The sequence below is a fragment of the Electrona antarctica genome (assembly GCF_951216825.1).
Source record: "Electrona antarctica genome assembly, chromosome: 21".
In the NCBI taxonomy this organism is placed as follows: domain Eukaryota; kingdom Metazoa; phylum Chordata; class Actinopteri; order Myctophiformes; family Myctophidae; genus Electrona; species Electrona antarctica.
The window spans coordinates 11703800-11727639 of NC_136802.1; the positions used below are offsets into that span (position 1 = coordinate 11703800).

The following is a 23840-nucleotide window of genomic DNA, read 5'->3' on the forward strand; positions in this document are numbered from 1 at the left end:
TCTGAAATACATCATGATACGGAAGGTTAGGCTATCCACCATCACTGTCAGGACCTTAATAGGTGTGTCTGCATGCAGTACTGTACCAGCTCAGTGGCCTTAGTGGATATTCCGCCATGAGACTGGGAGGTCAGGTCAGGGTTAGAATAGAATAGTCCCCACACTTTGGGGCGTTTTTTGTTATTATATATATATATATCCCATTTAGGCCTGACGTCAAAATAAAAAAAACTTTCGCTGTGAAAGTATATTCAAAGATTTGTGCCACGATATTTCAAAAATAGCAGACCTACAAGCTCGTAGCGCGCCACTCGGTGGCGCGCTACGAGCTTGTAGATCTGCTATTTTTCAATAGCTAAAGTATAACATAATGCTTAGTTAAAACACCAAAAGTGGTTCCCGTCCAGAATGGGATATATATATATATATATATATATATATATATAATCTTGTGTCTCACCTGCAGTGTACCACCATAGGTCCTGCATCTGGAGGGTTGCAGGCTTTGACTCGTCTGAGGAAGGCCAGGAATGGCGTGGGGTGCTCAGGCACCCCGTGGTCTGGCCATGCCGTGAACTGGAACTGCCTGACCTCTCTCTTCTCACTGGAGCCGTTCTGAGACAGTGAGAACAAAGAATAAATTACTGATACATCCCATGCCATCCCTCATCCCAAAGGAAATTGTAAATGCATCGCTAGTTGCGATGGATGGATGGAGTCGTATTTAAGACCCCTATCATTGGATAAAAAGTGGTCCTTTCCTGCACTGCTCTAGCCTTCCTGTGTGTCCCTAATGTAGCCTGGATAAAGCCAGACCCGAATCAGCCGTTGGCAAAAAAGAATTTGCCTGCCGGCAGATGTGATTTGAGTCTGGCTAATTAGCCAGGCTATCCCTAATGGGCTGTGTGCACTGAAAGTGTTTTTCTGAGTTGCCAGCGCTTTTCTGCTATGCCTTTTTTACAGTATGGTAAAGACTCTTCCCAACGCCTCTTCCCAACGCCGTGCATGAGTGCCTTGGGAGTACTAGTAGAAAATAGTTCAGCCCTCTGCATACTGTAGAAGTTCAGGTTTTTTTGTGTGTAAATGCACATGCTTAATCTTAGCTTAATGTCAACTTACTTTATAAAGTGCAAACGTCCTGACACAGTACGTGGCCAGCTCCACTGTGTCCAGCAGCGTGACCTGAATGAGACCATATGTCTCTGTCCCTCTCGTGGGCCAGTACTGGTCACATTTCACCTGCAACACAGGGCAGAAATAACATCACACCAAGGAGCATAGTAGGGGTTGCTGTCGGGTGAAAATCTTGTATGAACACTGTTGCTTCAGGAAATGGGGAAGAAAAGACCTTGACGCTCTTGTTAATACTTTAAATATTTATAAAACCCACAGATAACAAGAATTTAAAATGTACAAAGTTCAACACATTGCCATGCAAGGCGTTATAAGCATGTAGATGTGGACTATTTTCACTACTTTTTTTGCCTGGCACTGTTATATGACAAAGTACAGGGTATTCATTTAAGAGAAGGAAAATTAAACTTGAAATATGGAGAAACAGGGTTTCTGAACGACAGTGACAAAATAAAGCTAACCTAAGCTCTCACTCGTCTCCGCCAAAACATTCCATCCTCTATTCATATAAAATCTGTTCTAATATTGGCAAAACAAACACATATCACAGTTTATACAGACCAGGTGCGATTTCACAGTCAAGAAATAAGCTTGAGAGAGTTGGATGGGGGCAGACCGCTATTTATTGTTCTGACAGGCTCTATAATTGCAATCATAACTGCAGTTTTCCAATCATATTACAGGCTTGGGTTTATTATGATTATACAGCTTTGTTGCCCGGCGAACGGCCAATAAAACACTGTTCCATTACAGTAATTGTTTAGCTGCCAAAGAGACGCCCTGCTAATACAGTGGAAGGAAATGACAGATGCAGATGTTTGACCTAATGCGGGCTATTCCTAACGTGGGAAAACCTGTATGTCCAAAACTGTTACTTTTCAGGAAATTAATGAATGAATCCAATGTTGTTGTTATTTTAGTCACAAACGTTGGTTAATTATTTTAAGTGGTTGAAAATTTCACTGACAACACACTTTTGACCTGAGATCAGATTCTAAAAATGTCTTCTACATCCTGACAGTTTTCTGAAAAAGCTATGTTTCTATGTCAGTCGTTCTTCGATTTTTCACCAAAACACCAAAAGGGGTTCCCGCCCAAAATGGGTTAATAACCACTTTCACTATAGAAACTGAAATCCATAATAGCAAACATAGCCAATCTACTGTCTCGTTGCGAGCTTGTTGAGCTACTATTTCTCCCAAGTTTTGCATGACACTTTTGTATGATGAAGTGGGGCACTTTGAATAAAAATGTGCAAAAAGTTATGGAGTTATGAGATTTCTCCCCCGACAGCAATGATAAGTTTGTGCGAGAGCAAGCTAGCGTAGTAGTTTCAAGGATTCAGCACAATCCAAATATTAATATGATGATCAAGTGCTTTTTCATTGGCTGAATATAAAAGCAACTGGTTGACCAGCATTAATAATAAAATCTGATATTGATGACAGAGGGAATGGAGGGATTCAGATCTGGAAATGCAAAACATAAAGATATAGCTAGCTCATCACACGCTATGCAGAGATGACGATATGAGTTAATCAATACGCCGTTAGCACCAACAAAAGCTCCAAATGTCAAGTGTGAGTGTGCGTGTGCGTGTGTGCGTGCGCGTGCGTGTGCGTGTGTGTGTGTGTATTCTGTGTTGAGTTCCACCTATCATGACCATAATAGGGATCGATTACTAATCAATTATTTTTTTAAATGATCCAATATCGCAAAAAGGGCTGTCTGGGCTATTTCTTTCTTTCTTTTTCTTTTTTCTTTTTTGCTCTGGCAGATTCGTCTGGTTTCATTCACCGTACACTTTCCAAGGTCAACATCGATCAGCCTTCCTGTCAAAAACAAGTTCTTGGAAAAGGCAAAAGGTAAATCATTGCTGCCTGTCGCCCCCAACTGATGTAACTATTTTCGCTTTTGGAGTAGTATTTCACATACAGCCTACCTATTAGTGGAGCAGATTACTGAAACGATCGTTCACTTGATGGTACAAGCACCAAATTTGGTACACAAGTGCTTCAGAACCTACTCTCTCAGAAAAGTACGTTGTCCACTTGAAAAAACAAAATGGCCACCATTTTTCAAGATGGCCGCCTTTCAAAATGGTTTTAAACAGTGTTTGAACTACAGTTTGATTGAATAATCCTATTGTGATGGCCTATACATCGAAATGTATGTTAATGAGTATGAGAAATCCAATTCTGCATTTAGCTAATCAAAATTATTGAATATTATGATGATACAATGGGAATTAAATGAAAAGGTGGGGCAGATTAAGTCAATATTCCATAATAATCCTTCACTTGGTGGTACAAGCACCCAATTTGGCACAAATGATGTCCAGGATGTACTTTCTATGAAAAGCACGTTATCCAGCTGAAAATCCAAGATGGCTGCCAGTTTTCAAGATGGCCGCCTTGTCAAATGCAAAAAAACAAAACAACAAAAAGGTTTTTGAAGTAGAATTTAAATGTGTTAATGATCCAAACATCAAAATGAACTGACTGGAAGAACTCAATGGTGTTGGAATTGAATTCCAATATGGCCACCAGGTTGCAAGATGCAGCTATTACGTGATTAAAAATTAGTGTTTTTGGAAGCTGTCCTAGATATTGTTGAAGGGCAACATCATTCATTGATCATGCATTGAAATGCTGTGATCAAGCTCTATTGGTTTGTAATTTTGTATAAGAGTGATGTCAAAGCACAACCAGGACACACTGGTGACATCACTGCTGTGAGACTCTGCTTCAGTGTGGCCTTGTAGCGTAGCTGTAGTTGTGGTTTACTAACTGTTGTAGTGGTGTACTCACTGTAGTTTGTTGTATACTTTAGTGTCCTAAATGCTAATAAGCCGCTGTATATATCTCCACTAGAAGTTTAGTTAGTTGTAGTATTGTAGTTAGATAGCCGCACCTGAATTGACAAGATGTGCCAGCGTGGGAGAGCTGAGACAAGGGTAACGGCCGCTTCAGTTACCTGGATGGTGTACAGATCGCACAGGACTTAAATCGCATTGGATGAATGGTTGGGCTAGGTGTAGGGCACCAGATGCTAGATCAAGATTCAAGGTTGTACTTACATCTTGTGTACAGGTACATGAGAGTAAAACGTATTTTTGTTTGGCTTCCTTACAGACAATGCAGCGGCATAGATGGCATAACATTCATCAAACAACAAAAACACAGCAAGCACAGCAAACAAAGGGATAGAATAAAGAGTGCTAGAAAAATAGTAACGTATGTTGTACATGTGCATGTTTTCCCTGTAGTAGCAAAGTTAGGTAATCTTTCGCCCTAGCTGGTTCTTATCAGTTCGTTCATGTATCTGATTGTTTGGGGAAAGAAGCTTTTTTGCAGTCTATTTCCAGTGGCTTTGAGACTGCGAAAACGTTTTCCACGTGGCAGCATCTCAAACAGTCTGCGGTTGGGATGACTTGGGTTCCTCATAATTCCACAAGCTTTGCTGACACAACAATCGTCATACAGGGTTTCGATGGGGGGGAGATCACATCCGCTGCACACTTTGAATTTGTGCGTGTCCTTCACCTGGATCATTCTGAATTTCAGCTGCTCTCTTAGTGGAACGCTGGAGTTTCAGTTACTAAACATTTGTCCGACAAATTTGGTGATACTTTGTACTGTTTTGCCTCAATGTCCTCACTGCCACCTCCATCATCCAATCTGGATGAGTCTAGCATGATGGGCAACAGGTTTATTGCCTGGAATACGGGGAGACTTCAACTCCTCTTTTGTATCTGTTTGACAGAGGAAACACTTCCTCCAATCAGTTTTAGTAGCGTAACATCTTGTGTTGTACGGTTAAAGGCAGAGGCCTATATCCTTTTACCACCCAACCATACAAAACATCAAAGCACATTGAAATATGGGATGCATCTAGGTTCAAGCATCTGTTGCCCTACACCTAGCCCGACCATTCATCCAGTGCAAGTCCTGTGCAATCTGTACACCATTCAGGTAACTGAATCCCTGTTACCCTTGTCTCAGCTCTCCCACGCTGACACATCCTGTCAATTCAGGTGCGGCTATCTAACTTCAATGCTACAACTAACTAAACTTCTAGTTGAGATATATACAGGGGATAGATAGCATTTAGGACACTAAAGTATACACCAATCTACAGCGAGTACACCACTACAACAGAGTCTCACAGCAGTGATGTCACCAGTGTGTCCTGGTTGTGCTTTGACATCACTCTTCAAAATTACAAACCAATAGAGCTCTTCATCAAGTGAACGATTGTTGCCCTTCAACAATATCTGTGATCAGACAGCTTCCGAAAACGCTAATTTTGAGTTGTGTAATAGCTGCCATCTTGAAAACTGGCGGCCATATTGGAATTCAATTGACACTTCCAGTCAGAATACATACATTTTGATGTTTGGATCAATGTGTGGATCACACATTTCTGTTCATTAAAGTTCTACTCATTTGACGAAGCTCTACTCATTTGACGAGGTGGCCATCTTGAAAACTGGTGGCCATCTTGGATTTTCAGCTGGATAACGTACTTTTCTGAGAAAGTACATCCTGGACATAATTTGTGCCAAATCTGGTGCTTGTAGGATTATTATGGATTATTATGGAATATGGACTTAATCTGTCCCACTTTATCGTTTAATTCCCATTGTATCATCATAATATTCAATATTTTTTTCTTTTCTAAATTCAGAATTGGTTACTCAAAAACATATATTTTGAAGTAAAGGCCATCAAAATAGGATTTTAGAGCTCAATATAGCTCAAACACTGTTTAAAACCACCTCAAATGGCGGCCATCTTGAAAAATGGTGTCCATTTTGTTTTTTCAAGTGGACAACGTACTTTTCTGAGAGAGTAGGTTCTGAAGCACTTGTGTGCCAATTTTGGTGCTTGTACCATCAAGTGAACGATTCTTATGATATATTGACTTAATCTGCTCCACTATATTGGTTTATTCATTTCTGGGCGGGAACCCCTTTGTGTTTTAAGCATTATGTTATACTTTAGCTATTGAAAAATGGCAGATCTACAAGCTCATAGTGCGGCACAGAGTGCCGCGCTACGAGCTTGTAGATCTGCTATTTTTTGAAAAATCGTGAAAATGTGTCGCAAATCTTTGAATATATATTCGTTATTTTAACTCAAATCTTTGCTTCTGGGGGGGGGGGGGTCCCCCTGGAACACAACATATTTTCAGATGGGGTCGGCGGCCAATTACATAATGTTTTGGCGGTCCTTGAAAATGTTTGAGAACGACTGACATATAAATATGGGTTTTTGTCAGGATTTAGAAGACATTTGTAGAATTCTCCTCAGGTCTAAATGGGTTAAAAAAAGTAATAATAATAATTGTAGATCGGCTATTTTTGGCGTTTTGCACCACGTTGCGACCTTGTAGATCAGCTAATTCACTACACGTATTAATTATATATTTTTCATTTATGGAACTGCTTAGATGTGTTTGTTTGTTTTAAAACGTGTAAAATAATTTAACTTTTTTATATTTAAAAAAATATCTTTTGAAATAAATATGTAATTTTCTTAAATGTGTGTTACTCTTGTCGTGACCCATACAAATTGGTCTGTGACCCACAAATGGGTCCCGGCCCACTGATTGGGAAACAGTGCTGTACAAGGTTTCCAAACGAAGTAAGCAACGGAATGCGCAGACGAATGAATCGAGGATGCAAGCTTTTGTATCCATGACCTCTTAGTAGACAATAGACATTGTTGTGAGATGTGCTAAACTAATGTTTGGTTTGGTGTTGTATTCATGTATTCACAAAACAACTTTTCATCATCTCAACCTTGAGGAGTGGTAGGACGACGATGGCTTTAATAATAGAATTAATTCTAAATTTGGAAAACATTTTGAATATAATACAGAGAAGAAAAGGATGTGTGCTGTATGTGTATCGGTATAGAGGGGAGAACGCAGGGGACCAAGTAAAGACCCCTGGGGGACCCCGGTCAAAATAGTAGTACTAGTGGTTCTCGAAATCCAGGGGTCCCTGAGAGGCTTCTGCATGGACCTGTCTGACACAAAGGGAATCAAATAGACACTACAGGTCTGTTCCATTTGTACCCTCTCAGGGTTATGGCCGGGGGTCCTTGAAATTAAAAACGTTTGAGAATCACTGGGGTTCAAGACTGATACAGAATAAATTTAAACCGCCGCTAATATTATTCATGCTTATATTTCCTTACCCTGGACCTCTCCTCCAGTTTAGTCATCATGACGATGTTGGCACTTCTCTGCTCCCAGATCATTCTCCAGAAGTCCCCGAATGTCTCTGGCAGAGAGCCCTGGGTGGCGATGTAGGCGTTCTGCTTCCTGTAGCCATCAATGTAGTTGGAATTGATGTAATCACTGCCGGGGATGCCTGGAGGAAGAGACAGCCAAATGCTTTAACACCGTTGAAGTGCATCTCAGTTCATTGTGGAGGATTGTCATAGTCTATAGAGCGAAGCACACTATTTATGACACAAAACATACTGACATAGCATTCAATCCAATGTCTATTTTTGGCTGATGTCTCTGTACACCAAGTCTCTGTACTTGTTTATGTACGTACGTCTGTAATCCACGTAACCTGGGAACAGTTTGTCCCACTGACTTCAAATTTGACACACACGTTCCACACCACAGTGCCCGGCGCCGTTCCACACCACAGTGCCCGGCGCCGGGCACTGTGGTGTGGAACGTGTGTTCCTGCTGGAAAGATCACTGTTTTACCGTATAAGCACAGCGAACAAGAAGGGCAATGTTATGGCCCCCGAATAAGGGCATGGGCTAAAAACCTGCAAGAAAAGGCTGTCGTTTTTATATTCAGATTTTAACCCCAATGACATCACCGGTGTAAACCTTTCAGCACGACGTTGGTGGCGCTTTGGAGACACAGAAGATCGACTGCTTGCTCTGTGTTGTGACTACAGAGATCATGTTGAAAATTGACATTGGGGATTGTTAAACAGACAGCAGCACATTAAAGGAGCATTCAGTGATTTGGGTAATTTGGAACACCACCCAGTCTGCCCCGGTAACAAAATGTGCACATGCACACGCTCTACAGTGGGGGGAAGTGCAACAGGCCAACAGCATGTGCACCAAGGCCCGCCCCCACTCGATCATGATTGGAGGAAGGCCCCTCTCATCCTGATTGGATGAAGGCTTTGCCACCCGCCACCAAAACTGAAACTAGGGTTTTTTGACCCCAGGGGCTCACTGGGGACAGGGAGGATCTCCTTATATGGTCAGCACACTCTATAGTAGGGAGGATTATAAAAAATAAATAAAAAAATAAGTGATATTTGAATGAAGTGAAATCACTGAATATACCTTTAAAGAGAGGGGGTGGACAGGTGTGGGCAGAGACAGTGACATATAGACTGAAGAGAGGGGTGGACAGGTGTGGGCAGAGACAGTGACATATAGACTGAAGAGAGGGGTGGACAGGTGTGGGCAGAGACAGTGACATATAGACTGAAGAGAGGGGTGGACAGGTGTGGGCAGAGACAGTGACACATTGAAGAGAGGGGTGGACAGGTGTGGGCAGAGACAGTGAAGAGAGGGGTGGACAGGTGTGGGCAGAGACAGTGAAGAGAGGGGTGGACAGGTGTGGGCAGAGACAGAGAGGGGTGGACAGGTGTGGGCAGAGACAGTGAAGAGAGGGGTGGACAGGTGTGGGCAGAGACAGAGAGGGGTGGACAGGTGTGGGCAGAGACAGAGAGGGGTGGACAGGTGTGGGCAGAGACAGAGGGGTGGACAGGTGTGGGCAGAGACAGACAGGTGTGGGCAGAGACAGTGACATATAGACAGAAAGATGTGTATAACAGTAATTAACCTTGGTTGTTTTACACACACAGAGAATCCAATAAACGACTCCAAAGGCAGTGGCTTGGCCGTTAGTCAAATCAATCTAATTCTCCATCTATTGGCAGTTAGCGGGCGATGTAATGTCAGATGCAGTTAGTCACGAGGTTCAGGTGCAGGTCTCATAGTAAAGTTCCCTCGGCAATGGTTTGATAATGCATGAGGTTTGACGTGAGGTCTTTCGTCTGTATCAAATTGAATTGGCGAAGGGCACTTCGCCGGATGTGCATGTGTTGCTTTTCAGTTGTCATTGTCATTGGGCAGCCTTGAAAAAAAGAAAAAAACACTAGTGGCGGTATTAGCTGGTGTTCTTTTGTGATTGCAGCTCCTAGCCCCCCCCCCCCCCCCCCCACCCCCCCAAAAGAAAAGGCTTTGCATTTGCTATCTACATTCAAGTTAAATCCATAGTCTGTTTCCACTATCTACTACTAACTTAAATCCACAGATAAAGCTTAGTCTTTAAAAAGTCCCTTTCTGAATCAGCCACCACACACAAAGCAAAACAAATAAACAAACGAGAAAGTGTGTGTGTGTGTGTGTGTGTGTGTGTGTGTGTGTGTGTGTGTGTGTGGGGGGGGATCCTGGCAAACCAGTTTTCTTTCCCTTTTCTTTTTCTTGCCCTCCACTCCTTGCTGATTCCTGCTCCTCTTTGCTAGCGCTAAATGAAAGGCACCGCGGTGGAGCTGACAGCTAGTCAATGCTTCAGGACTGGCAGTTTGGGTGCACCGCGCACACATGGTCTACCAAGATAAGTCTCATCTGCATGGACGCCACGTCTCACCGAAACCCCTTCACTCCAACTCCCACTTCTTTCTCTCCCCCCACATCCCTCGGTCTCGCTTTTCTCCCAGGTAACGTATTCAGGGATGGGAAAAAAAAAGAGAAAATGGAATATGAACATATTCAAAACCCCATCGTGCTTTTTCTTAAACGGCACCCAACCCCTTTTTTCCCTCCTTCTTTTCCTCTCTCCTGCTGTGCGGCCAGGCAGCTGTGCATTTCTATGCCGGACAAGGGTTAAATACAATTAAGCTTGCCAGCTTTTCAAAATTGAAAGGAAAAGGCAAAAGAGACATTATTTATTGTGGTTTAATGAGAACGAGGAGAGTTTTGGTAAAAGCTATATTTGCTAAATGGTTTCAGCTGCACGCCGCGCTGTCTGTCACTCAGGATTTGTATTAAACCATTTTGGGCGGGAACCCCTTTTGGTGTTTTAAATATTATGTTATAATTTAGCTATTGAAAAATAGCAGATCTACAAGCTCATAGCGCGCCACCGAGTGGCGCGCTATGAACTTGTAGGTCTGCTATTTTTGAAAAATCGTAAAAATGCGGCACAAATCTTTGAATAGGTATATATTCTTTCAGAGCGAACGTTTTTTTTTATTTCGACGTCAGGCCTAAATGGGTTAAAAAAAATGCAACCATCTTTTCCCCCCCACTGACTGCTAATACTTGTTAAAAACAAACACTGACTCAGGACTCAAACCTCCCCATATACCAAACGGAATGTTGTCATCAAAGGCTAAAATCTTTAACAGTTTGACATTTAAATGGGTTTTAAGATGGAAAAAGCTATTTGAAGTTAAGTTGTTCTTGCCGCATTGGTTTGCTGCACCTCCAGAAAAATGTGACTACGTTCTGTTTTCTCGTCGTCTCACCAAACACAACGATTCATGAGCGTGGCGTGATTTTTCCAACAACTGGAAAAGAACCAGACAGTAGATTCAGAAGTTCCTGAGTCCACATTGCAGCATGGAAAGAACGCCATGCGGGCCCTGGATGGAAACTAAACAGATTGAATTTTGTTTTGATTTTCCTGATTTAGAAGCAGTGACCTCTTTTTGGAAGAGTTGCCCGGTGACTCAAGTCTGTCCATTTTAAGCAGCAAATCTTCACAGGGTTAAAAATAGGCTTGTAACTGCTCCCAAACTAAACATAGAACAATGGAGAACAGACTGTGTACAGCAGGGGTCTGCAACCTTTTTGGAATTAAGTGCCATGTTTTTATTTTCTGGATAGTCAGTGTGCCATGTCAACATTAATTTGAATGACACCACATCAACATTTCCAACACATTTTGATTGTCCACGGAAATATCCTTGTTTTTTAATATTTTCTTTCACATTGTTATAATGATCATTAGACTCAGAGCACTGACCCACATATCTCCCAGACTCCCTCCCCAGGCAGTCAGGGTTCAGAGTTTTAATGAATGTAGAATTAAACCAAATTAAACCAATTTAAACCAAAAGTCCTCTCTCTCTCACACTTATGCCAGTGTGCCAGTGATCACCCTCCTTAGTGCCAATGTTGGCACCGGTGCCAAAGGTTGCCTACCCCTGGTGTACAGTATGCTGACGTTGAAAGGCTTTAGAGCAGCAGTGTTGTTTTCGTCGACTAAAACCCAAGACGTAAAATGTTCGTCGACTACCTTTTTTCACAGACGAAAACTAATTGGAAACTACTGTAGATGAAAACTAAGCTATGATGACTAAAACTAAGACTAAATATACTGACAATTTCGTCAACAAATAAAAACTAGACTAAAATGTTAGGAAGGGACTAATGGACAAGAGATCCAGTACAAGTCATTTTACAATTAGTTGAATGCTGAAAATAGACGATCTACAAGCTCACAACATGTCGCGCTGCGATGCGTGGTGGGCTTGTAGATCGGTCATTATGACGGCATCAAGGCCCGCCAAAATACATTTTGTTTGACTAAATTAACTGTAGATTTAGTCGACTAAAACTAGACTAACACTAAAACATTCCAGGTGACTAAAATGTGACTAAAACTAAATGAAAACTATTCAAGAGACTATGACTAAAACTAAAATCTAAATTTGCTGCCAAAAACAACACCGTAAAGCAGGGGTTTTGGTGAGGGTAGTGCCAGAGCATTGCAAAAATTTAACATTTCAATGCGTGTGTTTTGTTGTTTACTACAATTCTGTATTATATAATTCATATTATAAGGCTGATGTTGACTTAATGAACGTTTCTGTATTAGGTCATTCATATTACAAGGCTGATGTTGACTAAACTGCAGCGAGTATGCGAGTAGACACATTTATAACACCGTCATGCAGTTTTATATAAACACATTCAGAATCAGATCTCTTTATACATATTAAGTAACAAGAGAGGGGTATAGCAGCATAAATTAACTAAACAAATGCAAAAGGGAATTACTTTAGATACCTGCATGAACTTTGCAAATATATATGATGGACAAACATGGTCATTTCAGTTTGTTCTATGAATTTTTAATCTGTGGTTAAATGAATCATTGCATCCTGGTGCCTGCCCACGCAAGCATGTTTAATCACATAACGGTGCAGTAAAGGTATGTTTTTGGTTAAAATAAGCTGTTAAATAACTCTGCTAGGAATCTAGTGTTTGTTCATTAACAGCGGGGGGCGGGGGGGGGGGGGGGGGGGGGGGGCATGGTCGGTAGCTAGAAGGTCCGGGGTTTTATTCCAGCCAGGGACACTGTGGGTATATACAGTACCAAGCCCCCAGAGCGGCTGGCCAATGTCCGTTGAAGCTGCCGAGCCATGGTCAAAGCTGCAACTACAGGACATTCATGGAGGTGAACGGACATTCAGTGACATCATGACGCAAAAGTGTGTGGCGTAGAGTATGTCTCATCGTACGCCATGACAGAAGCCAACCAATCATATCGAGCCAACTTTGTGGTACTACCGGAAGATTTCCGGGTGATTCAAACACCACTACTCCGCTATATACCATACATAAAATGTAATCCTATAGTCTCTATACTGCTTCCCAGACGCCTGATGGAGGATAATAAACTGAAACTCCCTGGTCCTGCAGGGAAACTCCCCCCTGCCATGTGATAAGAAAGCGGCCTGCTCACTCCTCATGCATTGAAGGAAGCAACCTGGCAACCTGGCAATCGCTCGCCAGGTTGGCAGAGGGAGAGTAGCGTCCAGGATTACAGTTTAGGCAATTGGCATTTGGGTGAAAAATGGGCTATAAAATTGTGGGTCTCCTCGTCTCTCCAGCTCTATTAGTGACCAGAAAATACATTTTCAGTTCAGGATACCACTTTCCTCCAATCAGGAGAGATAACTTGCGCAAGATACAGGATAGTATAATGAAAGTGATAGTAAAAAAAAAGGAAAGAAAAATAGCAGACAAAATTGGAACAGGAGCACAAGCTGATGATTGTTTGGTTATAATAATGGACAATAATTAGTAACACATCTGACCTTAAGAGCTGGTTAGTGGTTACTGAACAAACACTCTACGCAGCAATGATTACTACCTCAATATAAAAAGTATAACTTTCTAACAAAACCTTTTTGTTTTATAGAAACGAATATCACCTTTACGTTCTTTGGAATAAAATAATGTGAACAATTATTTGAACACTTCTGAATGTTTTCGCCCAACAGGGACACCAGGTTGAAGCACCATGGGTGCCTGGGCCTTCAGCTGACCCCCCGCAGTCAGTGCACATGTGAAAGACAAACAGAATGGTGCAAAAGTAGCCATCCATCCACAAATCCTAATGTCGAATCCCAAGTGCCTTTTAACCCGGAGAACTCAATCAAAGTAAACAAAGACGCCTCATGCCGCCAGCAGGCTTTGTGGAGGCTTTAGGACAGAATGAAGAAGTCCCTTAAGTCCATCATGCTGGCTGAGAGTTGCTCACTTCCGACCACACAAAGGCTTCAGCGTGGGCGTGCAGATGTGTTTATGTGTCCGGCAGGCTAATGGGCTCCAGCGACACTCAGCTGTGTGTTCTTTTTGGGAGACTGTGAATGGACTCCAAGTTCCTATTTATCGGTTGTTGTTTGTTTGTCACATTAGCGTCCATTTAGTAGCCAGAGTTTGCTTATTTTTCTTTGCCCTCCATGGAAGCGGCTCAATGGACATGGTTAATGAATGGCTGTGGGTGTGCTTTGGCATGTAAGAACAAACTGGTAAAAGGGAAAAAGGTTGCTACTGACGGGCTATTTTAAATGGCTATTCAAGAGCTAGAGTGCCAATTTCAAAAGTTCAACAATTGCAGAGCACATCCTGACGTCTTAGAGAGATGCATGTGAAAGTTAATATATAGTACCAAACTTTCAAACCGCATACAAATACATTTTGTCACTCAAAGAAAGTGGGCCTATTTCCCTGAACCCCCCGGGGCCGCGGCGTAATGATATATTACATTTTGACAGGGAAAGCAAACAGTGCAGTGCATTACGCTTGTGGGACATTGCGAGTCACGGAGTACGGTGCGGTGTTAAGTCTTTTCCCTGGAGCCTAGAAGGCAAGGGCATGATGCTTGTCTGCAGGATCGATAAGAGCCCTGGAGGGGCTGCTGGGGTGGAGACTTACCGTCGATGGCGGACAGCAACACTCTGGAGTGGTCGTACGCTATCACGTTGGCGTATCTGTTCTTTGGTTTGTTGACTTCCAGGTTGGAGTGCTCCCACGTAAACTGCTGCCCAGGATCGACGGACTGGCAGGAAGAAGAAGAGACAGATATATTAATTAGTTCATTTTTTACAATGCAGAGGTTACTTAAGTAAACGTATCAAATCACAATGTAGAAATACTCCGTTACCAGTAAAAGTCCTGTATTCAAAAAGTGTGTGCGTGTGTGCGTGCGTGCGTGCGTGCGTGCGTGTTTAGATGATGATAATCAAATGATGTACTGTAATAGATGTAGAGTAGAAGTATTGAAAGATGTAAATACTCAAGTTAGGTACTGTAAAAGTACTAAAAGAAGCACTGTACTAATACATGTAAAGCTTAAATTGCTTCTATTCAAGTCTGCTGTTGCTCGAAAGCAACTCTCCACGAATCCGCATGTCAAATTCTTCAGATGGCTCCAGGGAGTCTGGAATTTGTGTGTATATATATAAATATCTATGGAGTGTTGTTGCTGTAACTCTTCCTGTTCTACGTATATTATACGTAGAACAGGAAGAGATACAGCAACAACACTCCACAGACTAACCTTTCATATCATCTAGAACAGATGTAAACAAAAAACAAAAACAAATTGCACGATTGAATAAGAGTTCTAGCGTTTGACCCGCATGGACGGTAAATCCGCTAATTCGGTATGGAACGCTCGGCATGTTTTTTTTGTTTTGTTTTTCCAGTGACGAATGGATACGTGTCTTCATATACAGTAAGAGCAGCTTGTGCGCATATTTTGTACAATAGACGTATATGGGGTAAAGTAACGAGGAGCATATAATGTAAGATTTATCTCAAGCAGTGTATTTGTAGGAAAGCCCTCGTTAATTGACCCAGCAGTGCAAGGAAAGGACTCGTTGATCCAGCAATGCAAGGACTCGGTGACACAGCAAGGCTGATTGGCTGCCCCAGTAATAATTGTGATTAGGTTCAGCTTGCTTGCTTTGCTCACTCAGTTTTCTCCCGAGGAGCAGTGTTTTATTTTCCTCTCTGACTGTGCGTGTTCATGACAGTACAAAAAACGCACTTCTGCTCACGAGTAAAGACACTAAAGAAGCTCCACTCCTCCTGTGATTCTTTTATCGGAGTCCATCCATAAGTGTACTGTTGTGTTCTTGTTTAGAGGCAAGGGAAACTACGAGAGCTTGGGTAAATATAGTTTACTGAACAATAGTTTGCAGGGCAACAATCAACATGTTACAAGTAGCTACAGCTTGTTTCCATAATCCACATCCGGGCACTTGAGTAAGACGTCATCATTAATGTGTTCACCCAGGTAATGACATTACACCGCATCCCCCTTACTAAGGTTTGAAAAGACCCAAAGCTGTAATCTCTTTTCAAATCACAAAAATGTAGTCAAACCCTGAACATCAGATTGTACCAGCTCTACACCAGTAATTTACAGAAGCCCTAGTCCTCTATTTCAGTATTGAAACAAAATAAATGAATACATAAATAAAACATTGTATTCTCCGTGTTACTCTAACTGACGATGATTTGGAAAAAAGAAAAGTCTACAAAAACGTAGACTGATTTACATATCTAGTGCCTATAAACATTACATAGCCATATCCCAAAATGTGACATTCATTTAGACTAGAGAGACCGCAAGAATGAGACATTTTCAAATCGTCACTGTGGGGTGAAAACCTCGTACCTCCATTTTCCAACGTTTTACGTTTACTTAATCTTGTATCAAAGGGTCGCATAGATATAGTGAAAATTGCGATGCGTTTGAGCTTGCAGATCGACTATTTCTGCTACTTTCAAACATTCTGAAAGTGAACGCAGTTAAGTCTGTCTGTGGATTTTATGAATATTGAAACATTGAAAAGTATTAATATAATATTGTGAGTGTGACTACATAATAATTACATTTGATCCACAGCAACACAGGTCCTTTTTTCCATTTCCTGAAAAGTAACCGTTTTGCAGTGGCGAAAAGTAACTAAGTACATTTACTTAAGTGCAGTAGTGACATTTTGAGGTATTTGTACTTGAGTATTTCCAATACTTTTACTTCTACTCCACTAAATCTCGGATCCAAACATTGTACTTTTACTCCACTACATTTATCTGAAAACGTTAGTTACTATTTACTTTGTAGATTTTGATTATTATTACAAAACATACATTAACCACTTCAGCCCTATACATCTCGGTCATTTGAAAATCACAAATGCGTCGCAATCAAAAGATTTTTATAGATTTGAAAACTTGAAACGGGACATTATTGTGCATAATGAGTACTTTGTAGTTTTAGTACTTTAAGTACATTTTGGGCGGGAACCCCTTTTGGTGTTAGCTATTGAAAAATAGCAGATCTACAACGCTACGAGCTTGTAGGTCTGCTATTTTTGAAAAATCGAAGAACCACTGACATAGAAACATAGCTTTTTCAGAAAACTGTCAGGATGTAGAAGACATTTTTAGAATCTGATCTCAGGTCAAAATGGGTTAAGTACATTTTGATACCAATACTTTTGTACTTTTACGGAAGTAAATTTTGAATCCCAGAATTAGGCCTCACTCACACCTTTAAAACATTGATGCATGCTTGTTGTATGAATGTTGTGAGTGTCATGGCCGCCCCAATGGATTTCCAATGGAAGTCACATGGTTTGTAGTCCACATTTTGGACTACAAGCTGTTGTATGGCTTTCGGCTGTGTTTCGACTGCGCCCCTCCCCCTCATACAACACAAATGTTGTGTCAAACCATGTGACTCCCATTGGAAATGCATTGGGGAAAGCTGTGTCACACCCTTTGTATACAACAAGCATACAGCAATCTGTTGCGACCGTGTGAGTGAGGCCTTAGGCTGAGCTCACACGGTCGCAACACTGATTTTTGTTGTGAGTGTCATGGCCGCCCCCAATGCATTTCCAATGGAGGTCACATGGTCTGTTGTATGGCTGTCAGCTGTGTTTCGACTGCGCCCCTCCCCCTCATACAACACAATGTTGTGTCAAACCATGTGACTCCCATTGGAAATGCATTGGGGCGGCCATGACACAACACAACATTCATCCAACAAGCATAGAGCACTGCATTAACCGTGTGAGCTCAGCCTTAGCTGTGAGTACTTTTTCCACCAATGCTGTTTTGGACATGCAAGGTTTCCACCCGACAGCGATGGTTTTCAAACGTTCACAGAGGGAGAGCTGCAGTTCCATTAGCCATGGTCATTTGATTAGCTGCAGTGGAGTAATGCACCTGAGACCAATTCCAAAGAATCAGCAATCTAAGATTTGCAAAGCAGGAGTTGGAGAAGGGGTCCCTCACCACAGATAAATGGAACTATAAAATGTAATATTGTGAGCGTGCAAAGGGAAAATACCAAGACGTGAAAGATGGCATTCAATTTCACATTACACTGAAAGTATTGTTTATTTTTTTAATGGCCGCATTCTTGCTTTTATGAGTTAACCCATTTTGGGCGGGAACCCCTTTTGGTGTTTCAAGCATTCTGTTATACTTTAGCTATTGGAAAATAGCAGATCTACAAGCTCATAGCGCACCACCGAGTGGCGCGCTATGAACTTGTAGGTCTGCTATTTTTGAAAAATCGTAAAAATGCGGCACAAATCTTTGAATAGGTATATATTCTTTCAGAACGAACGTTTTTTTTTATTTCGACGTCAGGCCTAAATGGGTTAAACTACGCTTCCCATTGGGAATATGAGTATGAGACGCCAAGCAAGAGGATAAACCGTATGATTAACACCAACATTTGGACAATACACTTTATTCCCCCATGGTGCTTAATAAATTTGCTCATTTTAGCATAGTAGTAACTAGTAAGTATATGCCAGGTAGATGAAAAAATGTAGCTTCTATATTATATGTCGTCTCTGGGGGAAATTGGTAGAAACCGTAATGTCTGAAAAATTAAGTCTTTGTTTTCCCTCTTTAGACAAAGGTACTGACTACTAGTAAAATGTTATTCGACACCTCATCATAATATCGCCTGGCAAGAGCTGTTGACAAGATTTTATGAGCTCCATGTGAATACAACTTTGAGGCTTCTAAACAGACAACTTTGTTTTCCAGGCAGATTTACCACAGTTTTGGTTCAGCCTTGGTATTTTATTGAAATAAGTTTAAAGGGTGGATCCTAAAAAAATGAACAGAAAAGAAAAATACATCTTTCTGTAATCTGAAAATTACTTTCCACTAGGCATGTAACGATTCACTCAACTCACGATACGATTCGTATCACGATATGAGGTTCACGATACGATTTTTCATGATATTAAAAAATATATATATTTTAAAGAATAATTGCAGTTTTTTTTATTTTATATAATTTATCTTCCCCCCTGAGAAGAAGCATTACTTTTGACAGTGCAGAAACATAATTGCCTTCCTTGATGAGCATCAACGACCATCATCACCTGGGCACAGTCACAGACACACAGCTCCCCTCTACAGTGCTCTACTACTTAAAGTGACTATAATTTCTCTCCAAAAGCACTTGAATATGATGGAATATGACTAAAGCTCACATTTCACATCACACACTAGCCCCCCTAAAAAGAAATTAATCGATTCGAATCGATTCATATCGTCGGGATTTATATCGATATATATATCGATATACGATATATCGTTACATGCCTACTTTCCACTGCCCACGAATACACACTGTGGAAGTGAGATCTACCACGCTGTGGAAGTGAGATCTACCACGCTGTGTGAGTGAGATCTACCACGCTGTGGAAGTGAGATCTACCACGCTCAGCAGCAATAATGTCTGTGTCTGTCTGGGACTCACTTCATTGTGACCTCGTGGAGGTTTTGGAGCAGAGGCAAAGCCCGTGGAGAGAGAAAAGGGGTCACAGAAAGGCTGACCCCCAATTCTGGGCAACACAATGCCCCTGAAAAGACCTTGCACTGATGCAATTTTCCAGCTTTCCCCACTAAACAAACGTTCATTCACAGTGTACGCCGGTCAACATAAGGTGAACACTGAAACACAGTGTCCCTTGCCTGCAGTAAATGATTTCGATGCCAAGGAAATGTTCATGAGGTGAATTTCAGTTTTTGGTACATCAATCCCGTGGTTAGCATTCAGACTAATCACCACAGTAATATAAAGATTCATAGGGATCACTTTTACCCCATGATGTCTTTTGACCATCATGTCATATCCAGGTACAAAAACAGAGAATTATGGTAGCCGTGCTATTGGCCACTACCATTAATCCAGGCCAGGGGCTGAGCCAGATTTTGGTACCACATAAGCTGACCTAATGTTTGTATTTTTGTATTCCTACTAGGGCATTCACTTCTAGTCATTTTTACTAGTTGACTAGTTTACTAGTCGACTAGTTGTTTAACTACCTATTATGTAAAAAATAAAAAGTAGTTCAGTAGTTTTGTCATTAACACCTTGATGGCCCGGACCTATTTAATCCATTAATAAAATGTGCCCATCATTTATAGTGCCCGGGGCGCTATAAATGATGGGCACTTTTACCGGGGCACCGGAAGTTGTTGTGAATGTCTGTGTAGCAGCTAACAATAGCCACAGGGAACATTTTCGATGACGTGTCACACTGTCACTGTTGTGCAACACCGAGGATTGGGCAACAAGCGCTCCTAGGCTGTGGAGCGATGCGATCGGTTTTGATATCATTAATCTCCGTCCTGATTATCAATCTCCGTCTGGGGCACTTGACCATGAACTTGAACTTGACGGTGATCTCCGTCTGGGGCCTCTAAAATGTTAACAACCTATAAGGCAAAATATTCCAAATTTCCTTATGCTTTAAGTAGCATGTGACGTGTCAAACTATCAGTTTGACAATGTCAGGCAATGTCAGTGTTGGCCCCTGCACTACATCTAGAGCAAAGACTGATTGGATGAAATTGATATCCCCACCTGAAAAAAACATTTTCTGTTTTAAACAGCCGGGGAGACACATTACTGAACATTCACTTGCAATGATTACTATCAGAATATAGAGCTACCGTATATGTATTTCACTTACCCTACGTTAAAAACGATTTATATTAAATAACTTTTCTGAGCCCCCACTTTGAGAACAACTGATCTAAAGGCTTGTCTTTGTTATGGGCATTGTGCAGCATTCATACATTGCTATGGATTCATACTGGAGCTCCTTTGGTGATTCAGGGTGGGAAAGTATTATTTGCTTTGACCTCAGTGAGAAAATACAATATCTCAATCCATTGCACAATCCCTTCACCCATATGCTGCCATTGATTGGCAGAGAGCATTGCTGCTGTGGGGCAGAAACCTTGTATCTCTGTATTTCAACCTTTTTTGAGTGGTGTAAACCACTCCTACAACTGGCTTTGTTAGTTTACGTGTCTGTCTGTCTGTCTGTTCGTACCAAAAAATGAGCATGGTTGCTATGGTCACCCAGTTCACACGGGTGTGATTTCATTACGTCAGACCACAGCTGATCCTGATCAGTCTATATAAGACCTTACACCACTCAGTTCACACGGGTGTGATTTTTTTCTTCTTTTTTTCGTAAATTAAAGCCATAATTTGTTGTATAAAATACGCGTCGCAATTGTGAGCTTATAGATCGTCTGTTTTTGAAAACGGAGCTTTTGACTAAATACTACATTGTATCGTTTGGAACATGGGTTCTCTTGCTCATGTCCTGAGAAGTAACGATTCAGGACATACAAGGTTTTCCCCCGACATCGACGACATCACAGCGAACACCATTATGATGGAATACAATGCAGGAGGAAATCACTGGTGCTTTGCCTTTCAGGACGATCATCCTAGCTGGGGAGGACCATGAGGGGGAGGACCATGAGGGGGAGGACCATGAGGATGCTCATTGTTTCAAGGAATAATATACAAAATTTAAACAAAAAATCACACCTGTGTGAAGTGAGGGGCGCTCTTATCATCGTACAAGAAGAAGGTCCCAGGTTCGAATCCCAGCCCCGGCAACGTGTGGAGGTGTCCCTGAGCAAGACATTTAACTCCCATCTGCCACCCCCAACCCCCCCCCCCCCCCCCACCCCCACCCCCTGCGCTCACTTGCGAAGCTCTCAGCTGGAAACTGAATTTCCCCTGTGGGGTCATTGGTCTAATTATTAATATCATTATTATCCCATTTTGGGCGGGAACCCCTTTTGGTGTTAGCATTATGTTATACTTTAGCTATTGAAAAATAGCAGATCTACAAGCTCATAGCGCGCCACCGAGTGGCGCGCTACGAGCTTGTAGGTCTGCTATTTTTGAAAAATCGAAGAACGACTGACATAGAAACATAGCTTTTTCAGAAAACTGTCAGGATGTAGAAGACATTTTTAGAATCTGATCTCAGGTCAAAATGGGTTATTTCAGTGATGAGCAAGGACTGTTAGGAAGAGGAACATGAAGTAATGGATAATTGGAACTTTACTTGGAATACAAAAAAGGCCTAAAGCCATGGTTCTCAAAGTGGTGTCCAGGGACTCTCAGGGTTCCTTGAGCGGGTTACAAATGGACCCTTACAGGTCAGTAACTCAGAGTTATGGGGCCCTTGAAATTAAAAACGTTTGAAAACAACTGGTCTAAATCAATCAATGCAACTAGGGGCTATACTGCCGTAATACTTTCTTGATACAATCACAATATGTCTTCCCTAATGCGCCAAAGAAAACACGCTGTCTGCTTCTTCTAGGACGAGAGAATTGCTTTGACTATTAATACGATTAGAGGAGACGGTGAAATGGTAACCTTTTCCAGACAGACAAGTGAAAACGATAAAATGAGCGACATTCCGATATGGTTCATACATCCAGGTCGTTTCAGTGTTGCCTGCTGCTCTCCAAAATATGTCATTTCTACTTTGTGTGCAATAACTGCAATTGAACCCGAATGTTACGGCATGTCAGTAAAACGGACTGGATAAAACAGGTCATGACCACTTCAAGCACCCTGCCGTTAAAACCCTCCGAAACCAGCTGCCACATGACGGCGGCTGGCCCTGAATGGCTGGTGTGGTTGGAATGGGTGTGTAACGGCAGAGATTAGGGCCTTCCAGGAAAATATTATCATGGTTGGTGAGACTGTGGGCCTTCTTCATTACGCTCAGCGCTGACCGCAGATGATTGAGACGGCAGTCCTGCATCAGCGTCTAGAGCAGGCAGCGGTAGCAGCTAGGGCTGGCCAATTAACCCAATACTGTACTTAAATCCTGACAGTTTTCTGAAAAACTATTTCATATCAAGTTCCCCAAAAATTATATGAAATTGGCCGTCGACCCCCAACTGAAAATATGTTTTTCAGTTGGGAAGCAAAGATTTGAGTTAAAAATGTTCGCTCTGAAAGAATATATATTCAAAGATTTGCGCCACATTTTCGCGATTTTTCAAAAATAGCAGATCTACAAGCACTGAGTGCCGCGCTATGAGCGTCGAAACATTACTGTCCAAACTTCTAAAATGTATTTAGATCTACAGATATTTAATGAATCGTTGAATCATCACATTCAATTCAATTGCCAAATCCTATTAGACGGAGAACATTCTAAGTCGGCCACAGCCCTAGTTTTTGAGCATACTGCATACATTAACTGCTCCAGTGAAGCCACTCATCCCCCCCCGATGAGTGAATGTATGTAACTGCTGAGACTGACATACAGTCTTGTTATTTTGTTTGTTTTACCCATTTGAACAGGTTAATGTTGGGGGTGGAACGCACTAACAGAAATGTAAAATAACAATAATGACGAACCATAACATGCAATATTCAAGGCAAGCCCTGCTAAAAGATGACTTAGGTTCATTCTACAGATGTAATAATAGTCTCGGGGATAGTCACAAGACTCACAACACAGAGTCTAACTTAAAAAATCTAACTTAAATTAATACCAATAAATATGTTTATAATATTGGTGGCAATAAAATGCAGAAAATACTTTATATTGTATGTACAGTATGTATGTAATGTATGCTTTGCATTTCTTTTCTTCTTTATGTACCGTATAACAATGACAATGGGTGGCCGGAACTCCTCGTTACCTCGTATTCCTGTGAGAACTTCAGGTTATCGTTGGCTTTGAGGCGCTCCAGGTGATCTGCCAGGTCATTGATGGGGATGGGAGGGTGGCTGCTCATGCCTGTCAAACAGACGCATCAAACAGGTCAGCGGCCAGCGGCAAACCACATGGGAATCACCCCCACCACAAGCCAACACCGACTCATTAGAGAAGCAGTATGTGTGCTCTGCTATGTGTGCTGTGCTATGTGCGTGCGTGCGTGTGCGTGCGTGCGTGCGTGCGCGTGTGTAACGATACTGATCCACAGATGGAGACGTGGATCTGGTTTAGGCAAAGTTTGGGCACTCAAAGCAGTGGGCATGCTCATAAATAAGAGGATATATGGAGACAGAAGGC

The 23840-nt window shown here is 41.8% G+C and overlaps 1 protein-coding gene across 10 annotated transcripts in view; it reads right to left on the minus strand.

Annotated features, from left to right (window-relative positions):
- Nucleotides 1-23840, minus strand: part of LOC306914187 (receptor-type tyrosine-protein phosphatase delta) — a 306809-nt gene that overhangs the window by 22531 nt on the left and 260438 nt on the right. For all 10 annotated transcript variants that reach the window (XM_079491139.1, XM_079491143.1, XM_079491138.1 and 7 more), the window contains 5 exons: nucleotides 23467-23564; nucleotides 14371-14494; nucleotides 7341-7516; nucleotides 1120-1239; nucleotides 461-615 (listed from right to left, as the gene is read on the minus strand). In XM_079491139.1, coding sequence (XP_079347265.1) covers nucleotides 461-615; nucleotides 1120-1239; nucleotides 7341-7516; nucleotides 14371-14494; nucleotides 23467-23564 — 673 coding nt within the window. The remainder of the gene's footprint in view (nucleotides 1-460; nucleotides 616-1119; nucleotides 1240-7340; nucleotides 7517-14370; nucleotides 14495-23466; nucleotides 23565-23840) is intronic.